The 21,285-nt window shown below is 38.0% G+C and overlaps 2 protein-coding genes across 2 annotated transcripts; both read left to right on the plus strand.

Moving 5' to 3' along the window:
- Positions 1 to 255: 255 nt before the first annotated feature.
- Positions 256 to 18,752, plus strand: hoxd3a (homeobox D3a). Its single transcript, XM_062457911.1, has 4 exons — positions 256 to 866; positions 15,234 to 15,294; positions 16,959 to 17,505; positions 17,862 to 18,752. The coding sequence occupies exons 3-4, from the start codon at positions 17,061 to 17,063 to the stop codon at positions 18,608 to 18,610; spliced, it is 1,194 nt and encodes a 397-aa protein (XP_062313895.1). The 5' UTR covers positions 256 to 866; positions 15,234 to 15,294; positions 16,959 to 17,060; the 3' UTR covers positions 18,611 to 18,752.
- On the plus strand, positions 5,660 to 9,502 carry hoxd4a (homeobox D4a). The gene is made up of 2 exons (XM_062457928.1): positions 5,660 to 7,102; positions 7,490 to 9,502. The coding sequence occupies exons 1-2, from the start codon at positions 6,634 to 6,636 to the stop codon at positions 7,789 to 7,791; spliced, it is 771 nt and encodes a 256-aa protein (XP_062313912.1). The 5' UTR covers positions 5,660 to 6,633; the 3' UTR covers positions 7,792 to 9,502.
- Positions 18,753 to 21,285: the final 2,533 nt, after the last annotated feature.

Consider the following 21,285-nt stretch of genomic DNA (forward strand, 5'->3'; position numbering starts at 1 on the left):
TGTCTAATATTATATCGTTGTTCACTGTTAGGTTTGTGTAGTATCCATCTGTTAATCCCCAAAATACACAGTTTATTTTTTATAATTTTTAATATTATAAAATAAAAAAATTACATTTTTATAATTTACATGAAAAGTATGAGAACCAAAACGAACTATACGTTTAACACATCAAGATACACCACACATTTAAGGACACCGTTTTACACCCTCTTGTTGAAATCCGACATGGATGTATCAAAAGTGGAACAATAGAAGATTAGTTTACTAAGTATTATAGCCAACACAAATACAAATCCATGGACAAAACGGTATGACGTTATTCACTTCGATTTTAAAAACATTCCATTTTTATGGTATGGCACATAACAGAAGCCGGGCAAAGATGAGCTTTTCTGGTGAATAAATGAAAAGGCATGCTATTATGCGCAAAGAGGAGGAATTGCTGCAGTCCAAATTCCTCTTTGTAGGATGACAATTTACAACTTGGCAATAGACCTTTTTATGTGCTTCTATCGCCTGTCATTGGATGCCACTGGTCATGTGCAAGAGGCAAACGTCTTTATGGCCCTTTTCCCGATTTCCCAGGCGATTTTTTCCCTGCATTCTGCATCTATTCCGTCCCAACCTAAACGCAAGTCTGCTCTCTCAAAATGTGTCTACTTTTACTGGTTGCACGGTGAATAATTCGTCCAGAACTATAACAACTGTATTACAATTAGCTTTATCTGTCACGAAAAGGTTTCAGACCTGTGCAAACTTAAATATGTGCCAAAAGGAGAGCCTCGACGCTGCAGACAACAGCATCAACATGTTTTACTCAAACAGAACCACAAGACAAGCCATGGATTACATATCTCCATTAGGTAAGCATTTATTTTGCCTGCATTTCATACGTTTGTATCATGAGGTAATGTTGGTGCATCAGCAAAAGTAAACCATTATCTAAATGTTAGGTTATTAGCCTAGTTGCATTTGAGCAAAATTGCTCTCATGACACAATACTTAAAGATATAGATTTTCTATTTGTTAAAATGAGTTTGCAAACAGAATAAATATTGCTTATAAGTAAATTCAAGCTAATAATTTATTTTTATTTAAATTGAGTTTCCTTTCGTTTTCTTTGACACTTGTAAAATATTATTGTAAAACACATTTCCTAAAAACGTTTAGATTATTTGTACATACATTTGCTTAATCCTTTATCCAGTGCATGTGCAATGACGTTAACATGGATATTAATTGATGCAGTGGTGTCACAACAGTGTCAAGTAGGCTATTTGAAACTGGCTGACAAATTATTTTCCAAAGTATATTGAATGTGATAAAACTGTAAACTGGTGGAATTGGCCTTATATGTCATTTGGGCTGATGAAAAGTATTAAAAACGTTTTCATTTCAACGTGTCACACAAGCTGTGAAAACCTCTAACCACATCCCAGGTAAAACTACGATAGCCTACATACAAATAAATTACAATCAAGTAAACCTACTTTTACATAAACCAATGTAGGCAGATAGATGGGGCACATACAAAGCTATTGAAGACAAACAGGAAACAGTCAAATTCATTTCTATAGTCTAAACATAGTCTTCATATTCTAGAATTAAAGGATGCCGGCTTCCATTCTAAGCAGCAGTTGAACATTTTCCGTGGCAATTTTCAACTGCTTGGAGATGAGAGCAATGGAACAAAGACAGTATTTCACCGTTGCTTGACAGGCAGCTGCGAAAGTATTTACAGCCTTACTGCAATGCGGCAAAAAGAGAACCCCGAAGCACACCAGATCGGGGCCTAGGAACTACAGCATACTTTGCAGCTATAGCCCTTATCAAGCTATATCCGGATCACATCATGGCCTATTCTTTCATAAATGCTTATTAGTCTCTGTTGAACTTGTTTCTTTACACTTGATGTGTGTGACATATTAGGCCATTATATTTATTCAGGCAAATCTTCCTTGTCTGGTGGTAATGGATCCTGAGAATTATTCCCAGGTGTTAGATAGAATTACCCCTGTGTGTCATGATTAAAATGCGTTAAGCGCTATTAGCCTGTGGGATCAAACATAATTCAAGAATCATTCATGTCAATTACAAATCTACAAATGAGGTACGCCTAAAATCCCGTTACACTGACTGCCATGCAAATAAGGGGCATCCATTTTGTGTTTGTCTATATTTCGGATTTAGAAGTCAAAGCAATTGTCAATCTTATTCTAAAGCAACAAGTTATATGTTCTGTTCTTGGCAAAATATCTCACATTTGTCAGAAAATTGAAAAAGACTGTACGTTCCAGTAGAAGGCGCTATTGCCCAACAACAGGCAGTTTGTCAGTTTCCTTTCCGCATTTTTCACCTTGTAGGTCACTGAACTGAAACATGATTGGTTACTGCAAAACATGGAGAATGTTATGTTACAGAACGATTTGACAGCGACGTTTGGGTTAATATGTTATTATTTGTCCTTAATTGTGCACAATGGGTATTTTACACGGTATTATCCAGTCCTTACTGTTTGCAAACGCTTTATGAATCATGTTGCTGTCATGTTTGGGTTACACCTACAGCATAGTCCAGAGTGTGTTGTTGTGCGGTTTGGACGCTTTACGTTTTTAAGAACCACAAACTGATCCGACTACGATCCACGTGGATGAATATTACGTGATCCCGAATCGACCATGAGGCTTGAAAAAAAGTTTGCTTGTGCTTTATTATTTCAACTCAGGAAAGACAGTCATGCCTAACAACGACTTCTGTTGTGATCAAATCTATGCCCAAAATTAGTAGACTACATACACAAATTTAGTTTTTAAACATTCTTTCTTTGTGCAATTTTATTTCAAACTTTAACCTGAAATCACATATATTCCGTTTAAATGTCTCTCTATTGTACACATTGCAGTGGCTATTACTTTTATTTTATAGTGACATTAGTGTATGCGCCCTTATTGAATAAGTGCAACTTTGAACGTTATTTATGGTACCAGCGCGGTGTCGTGAATGGCTGTGGGGGAGCACGTGATGCCATTAAACTTTGTTTTATGGCCTGGGAGTTGACAAGCCAAAATATAATTCTCATTGTGTATTAGTAAGGCCGTCCAGATGGTTTGGAATACAGCTTTGAATTGGTAGTATGCACCTCTGATTGTGTCTGAATATGGATACGTTTGCTCACCAATATCCAGTCCTTTACAGTGATCGTTGCGGTAAGCACCGTTTTATTTGATAGGCTTGTGGACAGTGGCATGCGCAAGCTGATGTCATCAAATTTCGTCTGTCTGCGAGTCTGGATAACGTAGCCTATACAGTTTAGTTTCACTGGCGAAAAAAACAAGGCTTGTTTAGAATATGACAGGACTAACAAGACAACTTACTTCTGTATAGGCCTACTGTATATAACCCATTATTGTTTAGGATGTTGAAGCAGCTAAATGTAGGTAGGCTATTGTATCCACAGCCTGAAATTCCAATAATTTAAATAATTAATATGGCTTTGGTATATCAACATGGCCTTGTTTACGTTGTATAACAATTATTTTGTAACATGGCCAATTGTTACATTGTTTACTTTGTACAACAATTATTTTGTACAAATGTCAACAAAAGTCTTTGCACTTAAAATGTTGTTTAAGTAGCCTATGAAATTCACTTGAACTTCAGTTGTTTACAATGTTGGTTGTCTTGGTGAAGTTGCCTCATTGTGTCTGTACTTATTTTTTGTTGTTTTACTCATCACGTGTTAAAAATGTATTTTTAATTTTTATATGTGCTTGTCTTATCACGAATCAAAGTAAATCACAAAATACTTAGATATCTGTGACCTAAGAAAGACGCGCCCAATATTTAGCCCAAGCAGCAGTTGAGCAAATGGCTTTTTGTCAATAAAATTAACAATTCGTTTATGAAGGCATAGCCTACCTTTTGGAGCTTAATTTACCATATCTTTCTTTGCATTGTATATGCTCTATCGCGCCACCTAGGGTAGGGGTCTCTCTCTCTCTCTAATCCACGTTTTTTTCTGTCTATCTGGCAAAATCAATGAATATCTGACTTTTTTTTCATCAAACATTGAGTTTGTGTATTCAATTACTTTTTATTTTTCATTATCTGAATCCTAGGATGAAATCACTTGGATGTTGCAATTGCCTAACTATTCCTTCATTTCCTTATACACGTTTGAAATAGCACAATGGAGACTGCATTATGTTCATAGTTAAACATTTTTTGTCTATTCTTTAAATTATTTGACTCAGTGTTCAGATAGCAATTAACTTTAGTCAATGGTCTATGCACATTTTCTTTCTCTTTTTTGGTTCCAGAATAATCATAGAAACTGTCATCAATGCCGTTTTTAAAATAAAATTCAAAATAATACTTATGCTATATACGGCCTAACTTCAGCAATTTATAAGTAGTCTAATTAATAGGCCTATTGAGAAATGGATTAAGCAAATTTTAATTGAACAGTTGCTATGAAATGTGTAGAATGAAAATGAAAACAGATCAGCCAGTGTAAAGTGCTGACGTTATCTTTCTTGTGTTCGTCTGTGGCTACTCAGACCATCTCGGCTTTGACCCCTTCTGAACAAGTCGCAGGGCAAGGTGAAACTCAGGTCACCCAGTCTCAAAAATTTTGAAATCTTTATATCATATTTTTTTATTGAGTTGTGGACTATTTATCTTAAATGCGTCTTTCGAGATTTGGAAATACCATTCAGTTTCATGCAATTCAAAATGCACACATGTAAATGTTGCTATGAAGCATACAGTCATTAGCATAGGCCTGTAGTCAACATAGGCTACTGCATGCCATTAAATCAAAGAAACTGACTATATCTGATTATCTGGCAGTTTCTGCGGACTGGTTTCTATGATAGACAAAGGTGATAGACAAAGTTGTCGAATGGCGTCCACTAAAGTAGTTTCTTATGACTTGGATATGTTTATAAAATATGGATATAGCGAATGGTTTGTTAAGTCAACTGGCCTATAAAACGAATGATGTGATAGAAAGGCCATAAATGCCTAATCACATAGAACGAGGACGTATTTCGGTAGCCCCCGCCTTCCCATGACCCTGGAGTTGCAGCAGACGGTAACGGATGGGTCAAGAGGAATTCGTGAACTTTTGGACTCTGAGCTGTTGACTAAATACAAATAATTAAACTTTTTGATATGTTTGTAAATTATTTAGTTTGACCCATGTCCTTTGGCCTTTTGCCGTATGTGTCCACTCAACAGTCAAGCTTCAGACGTTGGATGTAGCCGGCTGGAAAACCTGAGTTTAGCCTACATGTCATTCAATTTAATGTCTTCATCCAATTTAGCAAACCATTGGCCCTTTCCACAATCCTGTTTCATCCGGTAAATGCTATAAACGAATGGAATACAGGCCTAATCGAATATAGGTCTTCACTTTGTATGATATCCTAGTGTTATTTACAGTGGGCTATCGTAGCTGAATATTTGGAGCAGTGATGTTTGGCTAATACAATTAGTTAAAAACACAATGTTGAAAATTGTGTGTATTAGTATATTAGTTGGAACATAATATACATCAAATATTCCGTCGTCTATATATACCCTGTAGAACCGAATTTGTGTGATGAAACCATAGTCACAGATTCGATCCTAGGGGAGTATATGGTCGATGCAAAAACGTCGACTCATATGATTTTTCTCTAGATCTTGGTCATGAGAGGATGTGACGTCCATGTCCATTACACTGATGTTATAGTGTTAGTAAAACATTGTAAACACAATATTTGATGTTGAGATTACTTATTTAAAACAGTGTACGGGAATCATCATTGTTTTATACTGCAATGCTCACTGAACAAATTTTTCAAATGACATGTACTGCCACAAAGTTGTATCAATGGATGTCGTCATGTCAATAGACAATGAAACTATGTAATCTGAGGAATTATATACAACTTTGAAAAAATTTGCCCACGTGTAATAATGACCCGTTTGAGATCAAATAGTCCACATTACAGAAACAAAGCATGACATAAACTATTTCAACACGTTTACACCGGGGAGCCATGAAGTTATGGCAATTAAGTTAGAATATCTTAACTCTTTTATTTCTGGAGGTTGTTGAAAGCGTTGAGGCAAATTAAATGATGAGATTCATGTAACTTTTGGATGACCCCTTCATGACAAAGACTGTCCCTCTCAATTGTCTCCATGGCTTTATGCTCATTCTTCTTGTGGCAAGGCAGGGTTTGTATCTTTTGTTTGTTTATCTGTCAAACCTGGCTATAGTTTAATTAAATATTGTAGAACATTAAACATATTAACCACATTGTTGTATAACATCTGAATGTATAGACTATCCACCGCTAATTCTATTCAGATAATATGGTATTAGCCTATCTTAATAATATTGAGAACTTGTCATTCCAATAAATTACCAATTAAATGCTTCTGAATTGTAATTTTGTTCATGTTGTAAACCTGCTCTTTGCAACCAGTTGTATTAGATTACTGAGCTGTGTTGTGAAGTTAGCGAAAATTACTGTTAGGTGTGTATTTATCCGTCTCTGGACTACCTTCATCTCCATTGGCCAATTCAGTCACATGGCTCCCTAACTTTATTCAGTTGATAGCAAGTAGGAGGGCTTTATGGAGGGAGGAAAAAAAGACAACTCGAGAAAAATTAGTATTTTCTACCTTCAGAAATTAATGGCCATGAGTTCGTATTTGGTGAACTCTAAGTATGTGGATCCAAAATTTCCTCCGTGTGAGGAATATTCACAGAATAGCTATATACCTGACCAGGGCTCGGGCTACTACAGTCCATCGCAGGACACAGACTTCCAGCATCCAGGAATCTATCCACGGCCAAACTACACAGAGCAGCCCTTCGGGTGTACCACGGTGCAGGACTCAACAGTGCAGCCACGGGGTCATGTACAGGAGAGAACCAGCCATCCAAGCCCTTTCACCGACCAGACCACGCAGAGTGCCCCGGCCCAAATGGCTGGTCCCAGGACTTGTGGACAGCAACAAAACACAAAGAACCAAAACGGGATACAAGCCAAGCAGCCTGCAGTAGTTTACCCTTGGATGAAGAAAGTCCACGTTACTACTGGTAAGATACACTTTCTACCGTGCACTTCTCCACAGGGCCAACTGAGGTCCAGCATTTTATCCGTGAAATATTTATGGGCTTCTTTGAAGGGCCCGTCAATTACACCAGCCATAAATTTTCATTGCTCAGGAAATAGGCCGCTACGCTCACCGTCGCATAGAGCTCTTAAAAAAGACATATTGGCTGATATGAAATACTTGATACAGACAACTCAAAGAGTAAATATAACAACAACATCCAGCTATGTATTCACTTAATAATATTCGTTTGTAGAATAAGTTGAACCATTGTTAACTTTAATTTAGAAGTTTGAGCGCACCGGGTAAATGTTTTTTGTAATATTTTCCGAAGTTACATTTAGTTACTCTCATGTTTTCTCTCTCACAGTGAATACGGATTACACTGGTCCTGAGCCCAAACGATCAAGGACAGCTTACACAAGACAGCAAGTTTTGGAATTGGAAAAGGAATTTCATTTTAACAGGTATTTGACCAGAAGACGGCGGATAGAGATTGCCCACACACTCTGTCTCTCCGAGCGACAGATCAAAATCTGGTTTCAAAACAGAAGAATGAAATGGAAAAAAGACCATAAACTACCTAATACAAAGGGGAGATCAGCATCATCCTCCAACCAACATTTACAAAGTATTCAGAAGGAAATTCAGACTGATATTACAACTTTATGAATAAGATGGAAACTTCTAACTCTTTTACTAGTGAAATGTACATAAAGGACAACGCTGTATCTTATTTGACTTTGCATGTCTCAAATTGTGGCATTTTGGTAATCTCTATTTAACATGAAAGAGTCACCCAACCGTATACCTATATTCAGTTGGATTCTCGGATGTGTTGACCCATTATTGTCCAAATCAACCATTATTACTGTTGAGTACAAAGGACGAGTTTTAGATTCAAGGACAGTGAATCGAACGAAAACGTTTCCTTTTGGATAGCTGCACATGGAAGACATTTTATGACAATCCTCCGCTGAAGCTGGAGGATGTAGTTCATTTTCCACCCTGTCGTGCATTCACCACAGTTAAAACACGACCTGAAATGTCATGCCAAATGGGGAAGAGGTAATATCAGGTGAGCTTTTTGAACAAATTGAGTTGGAAAGATATTGTCGCGTAAGCCATTAGAAACTACATAAATGTGTTGCACAATGTAGCCTAGTTAAATGTGAAATTAGACAACATCCATAGACACATTCGTTGCCTATATCAATATCAATAAATTAATTTGCCAAACCAACTAGAAATATTCAATTCAGTGTTTTTTAGAAGATGCAATGGGACATCAAATTGTGGACGCAAATAGGCCTAAAGTTTAATACAATAAACTTGTATAACCCGCATAATTGTAATCTTAAATTAAGACATTCCCGTTAGTTAACAGTTCTGAGTGCCCCTATGGTTATAAATCTCCCTTGACATCCTTGTAAACAATGTACATTTTAAAAGGCTCTCCCATGGCATCCGAAAATCTTACAAGTCCTCTTGTTCCTGCATGGTAACAAATTGATATGTGTTAGTTGTGATTCGTTAGTTTTGGAACAGTAATCAAATAAAACAGAAATAAAACTAGAATTTGAGAAAAGGTGATGTTTTCCCCAATGTAGTGTTTACATTTCATTATTATTATTTATTTAAATATATTTGTACATTTATTGTACACAACAGTTTTAAACATATGTGATGAACATTTATTTTAGGCTAAAATACGTTTAAAACTGTTGTGAATTATGAGCATGGTTAAATTTGTATGCAAGGTAAAATAGTTTAGTAAATAGGCCTAAGCTTAGCTGCTAAAATCTAACCATAGCCATCCATTTACACACAACAAACCCGAGGCATTCATGTCATGTTTTAAGACAGATATTCTTGTATTATTCCTATCATTGTCCTCCTGACAAAAAGCAAAGAGCTCACACATTGCGAAGACGTCTTCTCTCTGAAGTCTTCACGATGAGGAGTTGAAAAGGTATTTCAACTGAAGTTCGACAAAGCTTCAGCTGCAGGTTCATCCAGAGGACACTGTCTCTATCCCTTAGACAGATTTCAGCCGCGAGGACTGACCTCTAAACCCTTGACCCGCCGGACCTACAGCCATTCAGGAGCTATTCGCATTGAGTTTCATTTAAGGACTTTCCCCAACTAGTTTGAGACGCAATAGACTATTGAATGCTTGTATACCATGGTTAAACTTATGTTATTTTAAAGGCCAATATTTATTCAACCAGATGCACCCCAAAAGTTTATGTATTTGTGTGTCACTATGTTAATATGCAATATCTCTGATTTTATTTTTGTACACACTTTTTATCTTGTATCGTGCATCCAGTTGTTGTTTGGAAAGTTTATTGGAAAAATAAAGATTTTTACTTGATATGCATTATAGAGTTGAGACACTGACTTTGATTCGAGATTCATGCAGCTATTTTAAATAATATTCACAATTTGTTTGTCTAATCAATGATTTGGACTCTTTAATCACGTTAGTGTCAAGCCATCTGTTAGACGTTCTATAGCAGTTGTGCTGTTTTAGGCTGCTGGGAGCAGGCTAAGCCTCGAACTCAAAATTTGGTGAAAATTTGCATTACTTTGCTGTTTAAAGTTAGTTCAATAAACCATGAAGATACATGGGCCAATGCAATTCACTCCTTTAGGCCAAGTAAACAATATAGCCTACTCAAATTCGATTCGTTGTATATACACAAGAAGGAACGGTCTGAAACCGTGGATTTTGAGGCATATCCTATTGGTTGTCTAGTTAAGGTTTTCGCGCTCATCCAGCCTTTAACATTACATAAGAAACATTTCTTTCTGTGGTTCACCATAACCCAAGATCTGGTCAAGCGGCTCCAGCCATGCATATCACTACTACTAGACTGAGAGGAGACGTTCGAAAAACTGATATTTATGCATGTATATCTCCGGGATACCGAGCAAGGCTCGAAATAAGTAGATGACGCGTTCTGAAACTCTTTAGGCGGACTGAAAACCCGCCTCACTCTGGTCTCAGTCTTTGTAAAGATGCACAGGCCCACCCAGGAGGCAGGAGAATTGGGACATATACTTCTTCATGTGAAAGTGGTACAAATACATGAGTGGAATGACAGGCTGCATCTGAATTTGTCCAGGGCCCATCTAACTGCTCACACTGAAGCGGATATGGGCTTGTAGGGCATTGTGTCCGTGTGTGCATGCACGCGCATTTGCGTGTGAGAGAAATAAATAATGTTTGTGTGTTTGTGAGAGACAGAAAGACAGAAAGACAGAGACATAGTGTGTGCGCGTGTGCGTGCGTGCGTGCGTGTGTGGGAATATGAACGTGGCTGTGCGTGCGCATTGGAGAGTGTGGCTATATTCGGTTTGCTTCAATGGGCACATATTTAGGCTATTGAAACACATTCACCTTATTTTATTCGTATATGCTACCCTCTTATCAAATTCAATTTAACTATAAGCTATCATATAATGGCAAGCCATGGTAATGATGCAAAATGACGTTTGTCCCATTCCAACCGATATATAACAGTGGTTGACATTGACAGAAACATGGCATTGTCAATGACAAAGTATCATAGCTTATGTAAAATTAAATTCTTCATGTTATGTTGAAAGTGCAAGTCAATGTTTTGAGACATGAATATTGACCTGTAGTCGTCTCTGATGTAGCCTGACAAGAGCATTGGAACATTTTGAATTTCTTGAATCATGTGAGAAAAAGCAATCATATATCAGACCAGCCCTAAAACGTGCAGTGTGCGTTGACCTACATGTCTGAAAGCAATAAATGAGAGCCATGCCTAGTGCCGCTTTCAATGACACTGCACCGAATAGGAATACACCATTGCCGCGCTCACAATGGCTTTCATACGGCCATATTTGATTTCCAGCTGTTCGTAGAAACTGTCTTCGCCAAGCGAGACAGCCCCTTAAGATGTATTAAACTGCGCTGTCTGCATTCGAAGATATAATTCGGAGACTATACCGCTCCTCTCTCTATTTCTGACCACGTGATTGTCTAAATAATTAATGCAGCACGTCCCCTAGAAACACGGCGTCGTCATTAATCGCAAGGACTCTATCAGACTTGAAAACTGAAGAGATCCCAAGAAAATAATATCCAAACGGTCTGATACTCAACGCATCTGTAGCCGTCTCTTTAGCACAGCATCTGAACCAATGGAAGCTTGGTAGGTAAATATTTCAGCCTCTTTTTTTTTGAGTAAGATGGTAAATGACCATATCTGTCAGATATTTGATAAATTGTGCCCTTTGATGTGCTCCTTCGACAGACTGAACTTGTAATAGTCTCCTCAATGCTGTACTTTCTATGAGAAGAAACCTATTGAAATGGTCAGCAGTGTCAATATTTTATAGGAGAGTTAACAGTGCAAAGGTATCCCTTTGGATGCTTAGTGAGGACAAGTCTAATGGGAATATGTTATACTATATATTTACTACATATATTTTGCTGTGTTATGAGAATGGTTTGTGCGGTGTGAGTTTGTTTTGGTGGGGTGTATAAGGCCCCTTCAGAAAGTCGTAAAAACCCATTCAGTCACTTATTGTAAAGGGCAGAAAAAGAGCCTTAATGTCGGTGAAATTTATTTGTTAGACTATTGCTTTTTGTGTGTGGAAAGCGTCAAAAGGCCTTCGATACGTGAATATAACCGCAAATATCAAGGGAATCCTTCTCCTTCGTTTGGACTTAGACAAACCCGCGTCTTTAACTATGTTTTAATGGTTAGCGTAGTAATACGAAATTTATTTCCTTGAGTTGTGGAAGTTGTGTTTGAACGGGTTGACAGTTATCTGACTCGTTGTAAATCATTCTCAGTAATTCCTGAAAGGGTGTGAGGCTGTTGGGGGGCTGGGCGAAGACTGTAAATCTTTCACTTTTATTACCCCCCGAACATATGCTGCGTCGTTGCTCCAGCGTCTCTTCCACGGTGCACGGTACCTCGGCCAGCTTCCCCACCGGCTTTATGGCTCCACAGCTCCATCTTCCAATTGACTTTTTTTTCTGGCAAATTGTCCTTTGAAGATGTTTACATCGAAAACAGTGATTATAGAAAGAAAATGTTTCTTCCATTTCCCGTGTTGTTCTCTAAAATACCATGTGTGAGCTGGGAGCAAAATAGACACAAGAGACAAAAGGGGGTTCGCAACGTGTTTATTTGAATACAATCTCGGACCCCTTTTTTTAACTATATGCCCAAACGTTAGACTATTACTCATTCGTCCCTTTGTAAATATTTCCAAATTAATACAAAACAGACCTTTGGTTAGTCCGTCCGGTATCGAATGTTAAAGAGCAGTAGCAATGAGAAATCCAAATGAAAATCAACAAATGAAAATGCTTCCTTTGTATTTTAATACCCCAGATGTATTTAATTGCAAAATACAGTGTAGAAAGAATTGGACTTCACAAATCATGCCAATTTACTGGGTGATAATTGTAAAATTGTCAGAGCAAAAGATGAACATGCATAGACCATTGTAAAAACCATAAACACCAAAAAGTGTGAAGCAAATAGTCTCATAACGACTCTTAAATCGAGTCATGTAAATGTGTGCCAGTAAAGACAACCCTTTCTCTGTATTCATGCAGAGGAAAGATGTAAACGAGAAAAACCCTATGACAACGTTGCATTTTCATCACAGATAATGAAATGTATACTCTTCCATTTTAAAATGGATTTGTGAGGTAAGGCTTGGTTGAAGAAGCAGCCTCAATCAGAACAATCTGGCATCTGGACCACGTGAACAAATATGCTTGTATTTTAAGGCTGTGCCTTTATTTGTCATCATAAAGGTTCAGAAACACCCAAAATCCTAATGTTTGCTCCAACTGTGATACTGTTCAGAAATTCAGTATATTTCAGTGGGTGATTGATTGCCAGGAACGTTTTTTTCTGGAATAAGGATACCTTCTTCGTTTTTTATTGGTAGTTGAACGTGAGTCTTTCCATTCTATCGGGAATACTGTCTGCATTGGTATATGGAAATGTCTGAAAAACAGCAAGATCAGGTTTAGGACAGTATTGTCTGCAGACAAAGGGTGAAGGATATCCTAGAGACTGCATGGAAAGGAATTGAGACTGAGCAGCATTGGTATGATAAATTGACACTGCAGGTAAGCAATTGCATGGCAAAATGCAACCTTTAACCATGGTTTTACATAATGCGAGAGAATAAATATGATGTATTCCATTCAAAGGAGGAGATCTTTATTAATACCGTCCTCCCCGGTAACTAGAGCCATAAGGACCAGATATGGAATTTCGAGGCGTATTCACAATTTAGAATCACCGTTTTGAAAGGTTACTTTGGACAGATGTATTTTGATGGTAGGTTTTCAGCTGATTTTGCATTTTTATGAAAACTGACTTCAAGGAAAGAAAGAAGCAGAAAAACTTTTCATTCTGACTCACAGATTGTTAGATCGTAAATCACATTAATTTGTTGTCTTATCGTCACAGTGATGTTAGACATGATTTATGTGGTTTCAACTATATGGCTTCGTTAACCTGCAATGTTACCATTGTTATACATTGATTTCGATGGTTGACTTTGTATTTAAAAATATTTGGAAAATTGCTTGTTAGGAAACAATAGCAAACATTAAACGCAGCATTATAATCAGTTGATCAAGTAAATTACAATAGTAGCATATATGTTTATTTTGTTTGCATATAGCCTATATGTGTATCAACATTTAATTTCAATTATGTTTATGGAATAAGGTCAGGAATATTAAAATAACACATTACGTAGGCTATATGCAATTGTTTTCATTGCTATTGTTGTGACAGCTACCTTCAACCTTTTTTGAATTATCGAGCATGTATTTTTTACTACACTAACCATTACTGAGACGGAAGGCTGCTGTTAGGCAACAAAGAAATATTAGATGAAGTGATGTGATATATTTTAAGTCTTGAATTTTCAAATTACTTTTTAAAAAGTCAATCAACTAGCCTATATAGAGCAGCAACCACATACAATTGACCTAAATGTATAAATGTTTTACAATGTAATCAGTGAATACATAATATTATTATCACATTGTTAAAGGGTAGGTTAAAATGTAAAAAGTATTCGGAGAGACATTAGGTTGTAAGATCCACTAAAGCAATTTCTACCTCAATTTCCGTATAAACAAAGTGAAGGTTTTTTCCAGATACTCGAAACGACAAAAACCCCAGAGTGACTGCTTGAGAAGAAGGATGAAGTAATAACACTTGTCCTACATTTTAAATACAATTCCCAGTGCAATTTCCATTGTATATACCAAACTTACCGTAACAGTGCGTGGGCGAGAAACATTGTTGTCTCAAAAGAGGACCATGTCTGGCCGAACTATACGCCCTCCAAAGTAGCCCACTTAAAACGTAACATTTTACCAACAGTCTCAGATGAATTTCTCAGTTTCAAGTGGATGCAACCCCATATTTATAAGAAAAATCGGAGATATACTATTCTCAAATACATTCCAGGCGAGACAGCTGTAGGCTAAAGCGCCAGTGTTAAAAGTTCCAGAAACATAGCAGTAACTGCTTATTTCTGATGTTAAATTCCAAATTAGGAGACCAAGCTCCAGTGTCTCAGCCAGGGTTTCTGATTTAAAACACTTGTGAAAAGTTCTGTGGTTAGAGTTTCAATGTGGCTAACTTTAGTCCCTTCCTCTCGTTGTTCATTAATCTTTGAGTTATTGCTGAACGAGCCAAAGGTCACCCAAAAGGCTTATGACTGCTAAATATTTTGGACGACTCTTCTTTGTGTAGAATTGCCAGCTAAGACTTTTCCCCCCCAAAGCTAACAGTTAATGTGAGAGAATGGTTTGCACAGACCAAGAGATGACCATCTATTTTTTGGGTGGTTCATCTCTAAATTAAATATTAATGCGTAACAACTGATACCACAAATGTGTTGTGAAGTTGAAGTTAAATAGGCCTAAATTATACAAAAATTCCATATGTGGCAATGCAACTCCAAATGGCACTTGATAGCCTTTAAACCCACACTAGGCCGTACTGCATTTCCTTCAATCGAATGTTTGCAATGGAGGTGGATAGCGGTTTATTTAACCAATGCATTGTTTTCTGTTTCAGGTCCAGGTGGAAGCAATGATGAACGCGTGAGGGAAAATACAAAGGATTCGCACAAAATACTGTGAGCAAAATGTCTTTATTGAATCAATTCAATATCAAATAGTCTATTTTTTTTTTTAATAAATCGAATTAAATACAGTTTATTACGTACTTCATTGTTCCTGCCTAATCAAATTGAGGCAGGTTATATTAATCTGGGCCTTAGGCCTTCTCTCTGTGCTAATCGTTACTGTAACAATTTAAAATAAGTAAAGCCGCAGTTAAGGGACGAAAACACAGTCTATGTGGACTATGGTGCTACCTATCGTCCTTTAAGATTGTTCAAGCATTCAAACATAGCTCGTAAAAACAGTTAATCTCGTGAACGCAAGTATGTTCGAGCCAGATCAAACTGTAATATAAGCTAGGCCTAAATTTAACGCTGAACACAACTAAAACTACAAACAATACAAAGATCCAAAAGACACATTAATAAACAACTGCGTGTGCAGTCACACAATGTAAATAAAACGATACAATTAGATTTGACAAAATTTCACCAGTCAGACCATTTTAGTCCATATTCAGAATTTCCTTTTCTTCAATGCCGATGCTTTCCTTTACAAGTGAATATATTTCTCTTATAAATGTGTGTAGCCTGTGCACGAGTTCAGTTTATGCAATGAAGAATGATTGTCGAGGCACCATTTATAGGCTACGGAATGACTCTTACATAGAGAAGTTGCGGAGTATGAAATTCTTTAGCTTGCCTTCCTCCTACGCTTAGTTTTACACTTCTGAGGGTGGCCAGTCTTAAGGGGCTTTTCCTTTCATTCCTCTCCAAGGCGTTTACGACCATAACATTTGTGGTCATAAATTTTGTTGCGGTCCACCATGACAGGTGAATTGTTATGCACTGCGCGAAGACTGTTTTCGGCTACTGTATATGGTTGTCTTCATTTCTGTAGGCCTACTTCACGTAGCCTATAAGACTTTCTAACATTATTAAGTATGTTAAATTGTGTGAGGATTTGACTGGCTGTATGCTCCAAATAGGTCCTTTATTCAATGCTCTCGTTTTAAAAGGGTATTTATACGGAGATTTACCCTACGGGCGTTCCAATATAAGAGTGAAAATATTCGACAGGAAATGATTCGCTCGGCATCACTAGCCTCCAGTAGCATAAAAGTGTTAGTTGTAAAAATGTTAAAAAATATATGCTCAGTTATAGAGAATAATAAAATTCAAAATGTCCCACTTTAAAGCTTATATACAAAATGTGTAGGCTAGGCTAGGCCACTTCGCATTCGACATGAATTTAGCAGAGATACATGTATGTTGAGGTGAAGAAAGAGATTATCTTGTCTGTTGGGGCTTTGAAATATAGTGAAAGGGTTATTGTGTCGACCTCAAATGCTGATTCAGCTCTTTTCTAAAGTGGGTTACACAAAGAGTCTTGAATCACAGGTTAAACTTTAACTCTTTTGTTTCTCAAATGCCAAATGTTTTGAAAGGGAGAGTATGGAGAAGGTCTTCGGGAGATGGTCTCTGTGTATGCCCTGGAGTCATATATGTTCAGTTAATAGAATAGGACACATTTTAGAATCCGGGATACTGGTAATTGGTTAAATGTAACTCATTTATGAAGACTGAATCAAATTTCAGCAAGAAGTAGTCGTATACTCATGGCGTTTAAGGCTCAAGTATAGTTCAACAATAAGCCTAAACAACTGTTCTCCTCCTAGGTCACGGAACCCAGAGACGGTGGGAAACACCAACCACGTGGTACAAGAACATCCATGCCATTGGATAGAGCTACACTGGCCTTTATGCTCTGAGTTCTCAAAATGCAGAAAGCTACTTATTACGATAACTCTGGACTGTTTGGAAACTACTCCTACCCCAAACCAGACTCCTACAATTATGGACCATCTCATCAATCGTACTCAACCTCTAACATTGAGAATGATTATCAGGGCCCGGTTTGTCCAATACAGACCTCCACTGTCCGGCCACCAACACTCAAAGACAATGACATGAATGGAAACTGCATGCGACCAAGCAGCAGCCAAGCCAACAGCCAACCAACCAGTCTGTCAGAGCAGCAGCCTCCCGCACTGACCGCATCTTCACCAAGCTCCAACACAAACACGTCATCTCAGAAGAAAAAGTCCCCTTCAAACAGTGCTTCTAATACTGCCACGCCAGTAATTACCAAACAAATATTCCCGTGGATGAAGGAGACGAGACAGAACGCAAAACAGAAAGGCAACAACTGCACATCTGCAGCAGGTAGTGGTGTGAGTGAGTGAGTGAGTGAGTGAGTGAGTGAGTGAGTGAGTGTGTGTGTGTGTGTGTGTGTGTGTGTGTGCGTGCGTGTGTGTGTGTGTGTGTGTGTGTGTGTGTGTGTGTGTGTGTGTGTGTGTGTGTGTGTGTGTGTAGGCCTGTAATATAACGACAATGTTGACTCTACAGTCCCAATTTAACAATTACATTGAGGGTTGTGTTACAATGTAAATATTTCCCTCCGTGCTTGTACTGTGCACAATGAAAATACAGTTGAATCGAACCTAATCAAAAGTATACCAAATGCATAGGTCTAGAATTTGATTGATTACTAACTCATGGCATTTGCTATCTATTTCAAGGTGAGCCATGTGATGAAAAAAGTCCACCTGGGCCGGCCTCTAAGCGGGTCAGAACTGCCTACACCAGCGCCCAACTCGTAGAACTCGAAAAGGAGTTCCATTTCAACCGGTACCTTTGTCGCCCCCGAAGAGTGGAAATGGCTAATTTATTGAATCTCACAGAGCGCCAAATAAAGATCTGGTTTCAAAATAGAAGGATGAAATACAAAAAGGATCAGAAATCGAAGGGGATAATGCACTCTCCAATCGGACACTCCCCGGACAGAAGCCCACCATTAAGTGGCCCAAATCACATTGGATATTCTGGTCAGCTCCCTCATGTAAACAGCCTGAGCTATGATGCGCCCTCGCCTCCGTCATTCGCCAAACCGCAGCAAAACGTGTACGGCTTGGCTGCGTACACGGCACCATTAGGAGGCTGCATACCGCAACAGAAAAGGTACCCAGGCTCCGAATACGAACACCACAGCATGCAAGGCAATGGTGGTTTTGCCAACGCTAATTTACAAGGCAGTCCCGTGTATGTTGGGGGGAATTTCGTTGATTCCATGCCAGCCTCGGGCCCCATGTTCAACCTCGGCCATCTTCCTCATCCTTCATCCGCCAGCGTGGACTACAGCTGTGCCGCCCAGATTCCAGGAAACCACCACCATGGACCCTGTGACCCCCACCCCACATACACAGACCTCACCTCTCACCATGCGTCTCAGGGAAGGATCCAAGAAGCGCCTAAACTTACGCATTTGTAATATTGAGGATTCCCATCTGTGTGCCCAAATTATATGTTACGCTCTTTTATTACCTCACTATTCAAAAGTAATTTATATGATTACACTCCAAGCGAGTCACGTGTATTACAGTATTATTATTGCTATTACTATTAATGCTATTGTGTAATTATTTTCTAAGCATAGCTGTTTCTTGACTGTTGAGGATGCGCAGTGGCAGACCGTTTGTCAGTTGTTCGTTTTCTGAAGTGCAATGCGCAATATAAGGACTGACATTTTCATAACATTACTTGAAGGTAAGTCCTGTAGATCTGACAGTAGACACCCATCTTAATAGAGATGGATTTTTATAGAAAAAATACTCTTATCTGTCAATTGCCATTATTTATTTCCCCAATATTATATTGCATTTATCTCTTTTTATTACCCTATTTATTATTTAACAACGTTGTATCGCACATTATTTGTCATAAATTACATGAGTATTTATATAAGTATGGAACTTATGCAACATAGTTGCACCGACTTAACAACATTCATCAAGTAAACAGGTTTTCGGTTACTGCTAGTTTGTCATGGTTCTGGTGATAGTTGTGTGAGCTAAATCCTTTGTGAATTCCTAGGATACATTTCCATGGTCAATCGTGTCACAGTATCACTAAAGACATTTATAAGCTTTATTGAAATATCGATGATCATAGAAATTTAAACACACCAGCATGTCATGTTGCGTCGTTCATTGCAGATTTTCATATCACATTATTTCATTCAGTTGGACTATTCATAAATTTATGAAACCTTAATGCTATGGAAATGTTATATTTTATTGTGTTTAACATTTTGTAAATAAAGTGTTTAAATTCACAAAAATAAATAACATGCAACTTTCTTTATGCAAATGAGAATTAATTAATACACGGAAGGTTTGGCAATAGACAAAGAAAGAAACCTTTTCTTATAGCCTACTCTATCGTGTATAGAAAAGAACGAGGTCATGCAATTTCAAAATTTAAGATTTGTATAAAATGAGTCAGGAGAAGGTTATGATATTGTAGCCTTGGTATTTGAAGAGAAGGTGCACTTGATTTAAAAGAGACGATTGAGCGATCATCACCGTGTAGGAAGATTCATTTTCTAATGATACAGAGGGGTTTAGCGTAAGATTCAGCCAATGCTTTACTCTTTGACATAGGTGACAAGGGGAGAAATGTATGAATGTTTTTCTTATTCTTACCAGGATAAATGAAAGCTTTAGTGCAGCCTGTGTGTGTATTAGGGGTTGAGATTTTACAAGGCCATGGAAATCTCCAAAGCACTTGCTATTTGTTCATTTCAATGAAATCTTCATTGTGCGTAAAATAACCTGATACAAAAGCAGAGATGTTGTGTGATGTTGGAAATGTTGTAGCTATGTGCCGCACCCCCACAGCCAGCCTGCGAGCCAGCCCTGTAGCGAAGTCCCGCGCATCCTTTCTTGCTCCTGGAGAGCCATTTCAAAGCTCATTAATCAAAAACTCGTCGCTTTCAGGCTCCAGACTGATTCCACCTCCTTGTGAACAAAGCATTTGCATTCCAAATTCATGAAACACATTTCAAACTGAGAGAGGCCAAACTTAAAGAGGTCCAAAAAGCACACTGTGTCCATGTAGTGTGAATTATACTAGGAGTAAAGCGCAAGAGGGCAAATTAATCAGAGCCACATGAGACTGATATGGGTTTAAAAATGATTTCTTCACTACTGCGTTTTGAAATAGTGTAGGCCTAGTTTAAATCCAATGCATATGCGAATTTTGTTGATGAAAGGAACCCCCTCCTCCCAATATCTGTAAGCAGGCTATAGAAACCCGAAAGACAATGATAGACTACATCATTTTAAAATTTGTGTCTGTTGATTCTATTCACCCCGGCACAGTGAACGTACTACTGCTATGTAGTCGATGCACAAAGAATGGCGGCCATTTTAACCGAGCTTGCTCTTTCATCTCTCATATCAATATCGAGTCGCCACTCAAGATGACAATGACGTTGTTATCTGGATTAGTCTATGGACTACTTCGTGCAGTTATCAAAACATGCATAATTATTGGCTATATCAAGGATGCACGTTTATGAAACAACTCAAATGACATGAAGGTTATTGTGCTAATTCCAGTTAAAAAGAATATGGATTTATGTGCCCTTATTACTGTTCTGTCAGTGGACAGAAACTTGTCTCGAAGTAAAAGTTGACAGAAACTGGACAGTCGGGAAACAGGCTTGGCTATAAAAAACGTGACTGCTTTGGGAATGAAAATGTGGCCAAAACCAATCCAGTAAGTTCTAGGCTGTAGCATGTATCTGCTGTGAAAAATACTAACCCATCTTTGTCTTAGGCAGGCCTGTGCGTGTTTTAAAATACACAATCGTCACCAGCCGGCCAATTACAGCATCGTCACCAGCCGGCCGAATACAGAGAATCACAAAGAGTTGATGGATTATGTAAACAGGCCTAACCTATATGCATACGTAATTGGGGAACATGTTTTGAAGAGGCATGGAATATGAAAAATGATAACTCGTGTAGTTGCCAATGGATCTCTCACAAACCGCGATGAAGAGAGGAAAACGTACCCAAATTAATGGTGACTCATTCGAAGGGTTTGTTTTCATCAAATTATGCAAAACAATAACAGTTGCTAAGAACTAGGATACATGTA

This window comes from Osmerus eperlanus, chromosome 3, assembly GCF_963692335.1.
Source record: "Osmerus eperlanus chromosome 3, fOsmEpe2.1, whole genome shotgun sequence".
Lineage (NCBI taxonomy): Eukaryota > Metazoa > Chordata > Actinopteri > Osmeriformes > Osmeridae > Osmerus > Osmerus eperlanus.